Raw genomic sequence first — 9,592 nt, 5'->3', positions numbered from 1 at the left:
TGGTGCTTATATATAAAGGGTTGAAAAAAATAACTTTAAAAAGGAGAAAAGGATATAACTGCAAAAGAAAATGACCCTATAGAAAATGATGCTATAATTATTATTCATAGTGTTATATCGTAAAATTGATCGAGACTTTTCAGTTATTATGGCTTATGGCTATCTTAAATGCCATAAACTTTATTATATAACCAGTTTCTTTTAGAATGGGTTGGTCAACATATCTCACTACATCTATTTGGTAAGTTGATAGATATATCAATTCTAGTATGCGTTTAATCGTAGAGTTTAAATGTTTTTCACTTTATTTAATTTATCAAGTTAGAGTTACAAATAAAAGAGAAAATGCACAAGTATTTCCTTAACTTATGCTCGAAATCTCAGAGACAGTTATACTATATTAAAGTTCTATTATCCCCTGAACTTATTTTATTAATAATTTTCTATCCGCTTTTGATCTATGTGATATTATTTTGTAGGTCCAATGCTGGTTGACCTTTTCTTTCAATCTAGTGTCACTGAAAAGGGGTAGAGGATTTCTTATAAAATAAGTTCATGGGTAATATGACCTTAGTATAGTATAAGTGTGTCTCTGAAATTTCGGACATAGATTAAGGGGGTATTTGTGTATTTTCCCCAAATAAAACTATAATTATGAATATCTTATTTGAAATTTACAAAAAGCGGATTGGGAAACAAAGTTGAACCAGTTTTCTCTTTGAAATCTAAGTTCAAGTTATTTAATGATCAAACACCGATTTTGAAAAATAAAATAAATAGTTCTCAAAGGACTCAAGATGGAAAACACAATTTAGCTAATTAATCATCCATCCCTTAATTAAATTCTAAACAGTATTGACAAACATATTTGGAATGATTTAACATGAGATATATATAAGGTACTTAGGACCCCTTTGAATTTGAAGCTCTTGTTATTCTTTTGAATTATCGTATTGACAAGCAACAAATGATCAAGGTTTAAGTTGAACTGATTATAATTGTATTACTATTTGCAAAACCTTTTTTTTTTTAAAAAAAATATAATAAAAGAATGTTAGATAAATTGATATATAAAAAGTATAATACTTTGTTCAAACAATCAAGCTGTAATTACAAAATCGAATATCAAAGAAAAATCTAAATTTAATTAGATTTGATTTTAACATAATAAGAAAGAGAATATCAAAAAATAAACCAAACCCTAGCATACATGATTACCATTTTTTGACATCATGACAACATCATTAAAATGAGACATAAATTTCAGAGGTGGTGCTAAAAATTTATATTAGGCGTTAGGATAGAATTTAATGATTTATGTTCAAATGATATATTTATGTTAATATGTTTATTAAATATGTATGCTTAAATATAAAATTTAATTATTAACTTTTGAAAATTTCATTCTAACAAAATGTATAATATAATTTAAGAAAAAGGGCCTGATATATTTCTTAATTTTGTCATTTGGAGCTGATATGCCCCTTGTTATGAAAGTGATTGGTATATAACCTTACCGTTATACAAGGAACTCAAATATACCCCTTTCGTTACAAAATGAAATTCCATATACCCTTCATTTAACGAAAGTGAAAAATTTAGTTTTAAATTTATCATTTTAACTTTTAATTTTCTTAAAATTATTTAGGGGTATATATTATTTTCTAGCAAAGTTTAAAGTATATTTTAATTTTTTTTCATACATAAATTAGTTTTTTACTTCTTTTATTATAATTATTTGAGTTTCATATTCTTATTTTATTTTTTTCTTTCATTCCTTAGCGTAAAGAAATAAATTTGAAATTATTTTTTATGGCTATATTATAATTTTAAACTATTTTTTAAAACCATATTGCAATTTTATTTTTGTATTTAAAGAAAACATTTGATTATCTATAAGAAGTTTTTAAAAAAATTATTAGTGAGACATAAATAAATTTTACCGTCAAAATAATAAATCTAAATTGGTTATTGAAACAAAAAAAGTCAAAAATAATATATGTTTGAGGAGGATTAAATATACTCATATCGAATTATATTTTTTTTAAAAATTAAAATTAAATTAAAACTAACTTTTTCATTTCAATTAGAGAAAAAGAATATACATAAGTCATTCGTATATGAGTTACTTTTATAACGAGCGATATATCAATCCTGAACAATAAAATTAAAAGATATATTATACCATTTTTACTATAATTTATCAAACTAAATTTTTAACTTTGCCATTGATATCGATATCGTGTAAACTCTGCTTCATAGTGACAAACGAGAAGCCACAGACAGTCTCCTCAATTTGTGCATGTTGAGTAAACATAAATTTGGCTATCTTTGTTAAAAATACAAAGCCATTTGCATCTGCATAGAGAATTGTGTATTTCATACATGTCATAGACTACTTTTACTATTCATAGTTTAGGACCTTTTGTATTTTCACTCTCAAAGACAACTCAAAAGTCACTTTTTATTTTTTTTAATTTTTAGATTTACCAATTTTACAATAATATTTTTTAATTATATACTCTCTCTGTCCCTATTTATTTGTGTATATTTCTTTTTTTAGATGTTTCTATTTACTTCTGCATTTTAACAAATAGAAATGATAAATTGGTTAATATTATTATTATACCTTCATTTTGAATTTTTAAAAAATTTCTAAATTTTAATTCATTCTTTTTGAAACCATATTTAATAAGAATGAAATTATAATTTCACTATATTAATTATTGTTATCTTAATATGTGTATCTTTTTAAAAATAGACAACTAAATAGAAATTGAAAAAATATTATATATTTTCTTAAGAATAAATGTGAATAATTAAAAAGCTAATAATGAAAAGTATTCTTTTACTTTATGTGATTGGATATTTTTCTCAAGGAGTGTGTCAAGCTTTAACTATCCACTTAATATTAACCTCAATGACATATTATTTTATTTTTTACCGCATTGATTTTTCTCATTATAACAAAATTTTTAGCAACAATAAAATATATATTAATAAAGTGTATTAAAGTATTTATGAATATTAATTGATTTTCATTAATTTTATCGTCATTATACACTTAAAAGTATTTACAAAAAGTGTTAAATTATCGCTAAAAAATCATATCGAACGGTAAATAAATTTTTATCATTGATTAATTATTGCTAAAAATTATTTTTAATGCAGAAAATTTCTATATGTGTTGAGTTAAGATAAAGATAGAAAACTACAACAATCATTAATTATATCTCTTAATATTCTTTTGTAACAACTATTTCATAGCACGATAATTGAAATAGATCGGAGAGAAAAAGTATAGGTTAGAATAATGTTAAAATGTAATTAAAGCAAACACATGTTGAGTGTACAAAATAATCAAATAAATGACAATATCCTTTTCTTTTTCAACCATTACAACAGATATAGATGAGCTCATAATACATGTAAATCCACTTCCAACATAACCCTACCATGTCTCATTTCAACTTGCAAGCCTTTCATATCCCTTTAGCCCTCTCTCAATTAAATACTAAAAGAAATCTTAGCTATTAAAACAGCTCACGAGCACTTTTCAAAATAGATTTTTTTTTTCTATCTTCAAAAAAAGAACATCCACAAACCCCTTTAATACTATATATTTTTAAATTATTATTTTTTCTCTCTTTCTTTTTCTATATACAAAGTATAAGACAAAACAAAAAGAAAATTACAAATTCTTTACACAAATTGTGGTGTAGAATAAATCTTTCACTCTCCACGCTCCCCCCACTTATAACAACAACAAAAAGGAAATAAAATGACATTTCTCTATATCAAATATAAATATTTAAAAAAAACAAACCATTTTGGGTATATTACTCTCTATTCCACTATCAAAAAATATTCTAACCATTTCCCTAGCTTAGAGTTTACTAAGCTTATAATAATTCTTTCCTCTTTATCTCTCTTTTTGTGCTCCAATTTAGGGCATGCAAGGCTAAATCTACAAGGCAAAATTCAAAAATTCAAAAATTCGATATACGTATTTATTATAATGCTAGTTGTGTCACCTTTTAGTAACACAACGGCGAGAGATGAAAGAGGTAATGAGATGGAAAGTTTCGCGATAGGAGGAGGTGGAGGTGGAGGAGATGATTTTCCCGATTTTATGGGGGAGAATTTACTCGATAGCATCGATTTTGACGACCTTTTTGTTGGGATTAATGATGGAGATGTACTTCCCGATTTGGAAATGGATACTGAAATCCTCGCAGAATTTTCCGTAAGCAGTGGTGATGAGTCTGATGTAAACAATTATAGCAGTAGTAATAATAATAATACTTTTATTACTACTGCTATCAAAAATGTAGAAAGAAAAGAAGAAATTGAAAAAACAGGCTCGGTTTCAGCTTCGGATGTAGGTTCGGGTTTAACAACGAGCCTAAATCAAGGAGAAGAAATTGTTAGTACTCAAAAAAGTGAAGAATCTACGCAACAAAGGAATCAGAATATAGTTACCCCTAAAGAAAGTGATAAAGGTAAAAAGTCATCCAAGAATCATAATCTTCCAGGCAAGAGGAAAGTAAAGGTCAGTATAAACAATTTTTACATTATCGGTTCATTCTCGTGGATGTCTAATGTTATATCGACTTGATGAATTAACTAAGTATTAAATCGATGAAATTAATATATATTTTTTTATTGAATCGTGTGAAGGTGGACTGGACACCAGAATTGCACAGAAGATTTGTACAAGCTGTAGAGCAACTAGGTGTAGATAAGGCAGTCCCATCAAGAATTTTGGAGATTATGGGAATTGATTGTCTCACTCGTCATAATATTGCAAGTCATCTTCAAGTATGAAAAAAATATATTTTAAATTTTTATTAATTTTCGAAATTTATTTTAATAAAATATGGTTTTGTAGATTTGGTTTAGTAATGATGCCAAATGAAATGGTCCTTAAATAGTCGTTCCATTGTATTTGGAAAAAAGAATAATATTAGACAATGATGAAAACTGAAAAAGTAGTACTAATAGTTTTATTTTGCATTGTTCTTTACCCCAAATGGTATTATATTATATAGTTTTTAAAAAAGTAAAATAGATCTGATGATTTGAAAATTGGAAAGTACTTGAAAGAGGAAACATTTTAGGTACCAAAAAGTGTATATTTGAGTTTAAATTTAATGTGTTTTATTCGGAATTATCAATAGTTTTAATTATCATTAGATCTGAACATATGAAATAATTGATGAAAAATGTGCAGAAATATCGGTCCCATAGGAAACATTTGCTTGCAAGAGAAGTGGAGGCAGCGAGTTGGAGCCACAGGAGGCAACTCTATGGAGGTGCCCCTATGGTTGGAGGGGGCGGAGGAAAGAGAGAGATGAATCCGTGGCCTGCACCAACCATTGGGTTTCCACCTCCTCCTCCTCTTCCGCCCCCTGTGGCACCTCCAATGCCTCATCATTTTAGACCCTTACAGGTATGGGGTCATCCATCTGTCGACCAATCATATATGCACATGTGGCCTAAACATCTAGCACCTTCGCCGTCTCCACAACATCCATCACCAGCATGGGCTCCTCCTCCTCATCATCTTCATCCTCCACCTCCTTTGGATCCTTCTTTTTGGCATCCACATCATCAACGGGTGAGTTTTTTTAAGTTAATTATATTCTCAACACGTTTTTTTAATTTGATTATATTCTTTTAGTAATGATTAGTAACAGGAGACTCGAATCCAAGACATTTATATGCTCTAGTTCTTAAGTGTCTCTGAAGTGTGTGAATATCTCGTCTAAAATATATAAGTACTAGATAGATCTAGTATTTACGTATCTCGGAGAAAGAGAAACAGAAAGAGAGAGAGCGTTATACGTAGAAAGCATGCTCCCTCCCTTAAATAACTTAAACTTTTAGATGAGATAGTTACACATTTCAAAATGATATCAAAGCAGACAAGAGCTTAAACTTTTAAATGAGATGGTCGCACACTTCAACAACAATCCCATCTCGATAACGTATATTTTGGAGCTCCATATATGACATTCAATAATCAAATAACTTGAACAAACAATAGTGAAAATAGTAGTTTTAGTTACAACAAGTTTGACATAAAAAACGTTTATGTCAATATGTAAAGAATTAATAATTGTGTTTTGATTGTATGTATGACTATATGATAAATTCTCCTTTTGTATTATTGTGCAGGTACAAAATTCTCTTACACCAGGAACTCCTTACTTTCCAGCACCAACGGTAACTATATTTTCAATCAATTTATCATTATTCTTTTGAACCTTAACTAATTCGAAATAATGTTACATAAGACTTATTAATCTTAAGATTCGAATCAGAAGATTCTGGTTAAGTTAGTGTTTGACTATATTTAGATTTAGTTGAATTGCGAAAAAAATAATTGAAGTTTGTTGAGAAAATAGGTTTTGCATTTTGAAATTGTGTTTGAATGTAAACATTTTACTGATTAATTACTTTAGAAATTACGTAGACCATGTGTGTGGTGTTTTTTTTTGGCATATATCTATTTTGCAAGTTTATTTTTGGCTTTATATAGTCTGAACAAAATAATTATGGTGCAGAGATATCCGGTACCAGGCATACCACCCGTATCGTCGCATGGTATGTACAAAGTAGATCAATCTAATATTGGAGTTCGAAGTACCGCTACTCTCCCAGCACAACCTCTACCTGAACCTCCATGCGACTTTCATCCTGTATGTCCTTCTCTCGATAATTTTATTTTTTTGACGTAATATATAAATATGCTTTTTAATTTGACTTCAGAATTCAACAAACATTTATGTCATTTAATTTTGAAAGTGCATAGGTAGACACGCTTCCTACAAAATGCCTACTTATTCAACTTTATACCACTTAAGTGTTTCGTTATGCACATCAAATGTTAGAAGGCATAAATGTTACCGAGAGTCAAGTTAAAAAACACATTTATATATTACGTCTTTCTTTTCGTTTTGTACATGAAATTTGTCCTTATCGAAAACCCTTTTTTATATAGAATTCATGCATTGTACAAATTGCTAAAAGTCATTAAGAAAAAGTACCACAATTCTTACAACGGCCAGTTTTAGCACAACTTATATATATATCTACGCAATTCGTTTGAGGAATTTTTAACTTGTTATATGCCAAACAAAATGAGTTATATAATTTTTTTAGGGACATTTTCGACCTCTTGTGACACAACCTTATAATATGCGCATGAACATACACAGAGTCGAAGCTAAATGGGGTTCATGAATTCGACGAATTCACTAACTTTTTCGTAGACCATATATTTTTATTAAAAAATTATATAAATATATGTATGTATTAACATGTGAAACCACTAAGAAAATTAATTTTGAACCTCAAAACTCCTAACTTTGTCTCCACCTCTAATTACAAGCATATATTATAACTACATATAATTGTCCATAATAAATGAGATTTAACAACCTGAAAAATAAGGTTAGTTAAATAATCTTCTATAACATGTTAAAATAAACTTATATATAGTATAAAATTATTTACATTACTTATCAGCATATAAAACTTAGATTTCTTAAGATCTTTATTATCCCATGTAGGTCATTATTGTTGAACTATACGTGTCATTATATTATTAGTGCTCATGTTCAAGTTAGTTTTTTTTTCAATATTTATTCAAGTTTAATTTATCGACAAGTTATCTATGGACAGTCAAAGGAGAGCATAGATGCAGCCATTGGAGATGTTTTATCAAAGCCATGGCTACCACTTCCCCTAGGACTCAAACCTCCGGCCGTCGATAGCGTGCTCGGTGAATTACAACGTCAAGGGGTACCTAAAATACCACCAACTTGTGCATAGTTGTTTTTAATGAGGCAGCTAGCAATGCGCGGGTGGATTTTTTTGGGTATACTTAGGGCACGTAACTAAGTAGCCCTTCAATTCGACGATATTTCTTGCACTTATTTAGATGCATGAATGAAGATGATCAATTCGATGTGGATCGTATATCATCGTCAACATCATAATCTAAATTAATGCAGTTTTTTTTTACCTCAAATATATATATAAGAAAACTTTTAATTAATTCGTTGTCCTACTTGATTTGTTCTTGTTTTGCTATGTACAAGAACATGTATTAACTTAACTGTTGGGTTTTTTTGTGATGATGTTATCACCGGTTTGAGAAATATCATTATAATAATAGCAAGAGCTTCTTGTAATTAAACTTGTTTATCTCTTCTTTAATTAATTCCTTAGTGTGTTATTCAATATTCCTCTTCTTATTTTTTGTTTTTCCACCCCCGATGTCCGGGTTCATATTAGAGCTTTGATTAAATTCGAATTGTGTGCTGCAGGGTTTATTTGGGGGTGACACTTCCAATAGGATTTTCTCCATACCCAGAGCTCGAACCTGAAACCTCCTGTAAAAGAGTGAAACACTTCTACCGATGCGCACAATTATAATCAATGTTGCTCTTGTTCCTCATCGATTGGGTAAATATTTGTAAAAAAAGGGTTTAAAGTGATCACACGGTTCATATAGTTTATTAAATACCAAGGAATTAAATGAAGCCATCACGCAATTCAACATGGTCTAACTTTGATTATATTCACTGTAGGAGTTACGATTGATCTGATATTCATTGGTCACTCACCTAATAGTAACTTTTTTTATTGAAAGAAATTAGAAAAAAAAATGATAATTATCGAAAATATATAATACAATTGTTAATTGAGTGATCATACAAGAAATCAACCTCGTGAAAGAGGCAAGCATACAATGAACGAAAGATTTAGTTTGTTGAAAAAAATAAGTTCTCCATCAATCTTTACGAATAATTATTCAAGAAAACAAAAGTTAAAAGAACATAAAAATTAGTTGATATGTTTAAGTTATTCCATGCATGAATACGACTGAGTAATTAATTTGATTTCATAAAGTCCTTCAAATTAAGCACCCTTAGTTAACCAACTTTTAGAGGCATTTCTCATTCACATGGAGCTATTAATAATTATGATTATAGTTACATAGAAAATAAAAAGGAACCTTAGAAAAAACAAGAACAGCATATGACCACCATAATATTTTTGTTTTTTTCCCTCTCACAGCAAAGGATTTTGATTTTTCATCAATAATATAAGCAAAAGATTTCATAGAAATAGTGGTTCTAAGTTGATGTTCCTTCCTGTTAATTATTCCTTCCGTCCGGCCGTGGTTATTCACTATACTATTTCAAAATGTTCAACAATATTTGTTGACTTTATAAAATCAACAGATAATTTTATATTTATTTCTAATTTACTCTCATAATTAATTACTATAATCATTTTTCTACTATGTTTTCCAAGATATTATATTTATTATATTCAAAAGATAATATAGTAAAAATATATTTAAATTTATAATTTCTTAAGCAGCGTACAAAATCAATAATAAACAAGTATATTGTACATCCGAAGTATAATTAAAAATTGACACATATATATGTGTCAATTTGTTTGGTTTAGTTATTATTTGGATAATTAAAACATTTTTTTATCATAATTATTTTTAAATATTTGAAATTCAAAGCGGAACCACCTTGTACGAAGGATATTCAGTGAAAGATTA

General features: G+C 28.4%; 1 protein-coding gene across 1 annotated transcript; it reads left to right on the top strand.

The window, feature by feature from the left end:
• Positions 1-3,836: 3,836 nt before the first annotated feature.
• GLK1 (golden1-like protein) lies at positions 3,837-8,252 on the top strand. The gene is given in 6 exon segments (NM_001279264.1): positions 3,837-4,552; positions 4,681-4,821; positions 5,234-5,620; positions 6,181-6,228; positions 6,570-6,704; positions 7,690-8,252. Coding segments are annotated over 6 exon segments (1,395 nt in total). The 5' UTR covers positions 3,837-4,018; the 3' UTR covers positions 7,840-8,252.
• The last annotated feature ends 1,340 nt before the right edge of the window (positions 8,253-9,592 follow it).

This window comes from Solanum lycopersicum, chromosome 7 (assembly GCF_036512215.1).
Source record: "Solanum lycopersicum chromosome 7, SLM_r2.1".
In the NCBI taxonomy this organism is placed as follows: Eukaryota; Viridiplantae; Streptophyta; class Magnoliopsida; order Solanales; family Solanaceae; genus Solanum; species Solanum lycopersicum.
This window is presented reverse-complemented; position numbering and strand designations above follow the sequence as displayed.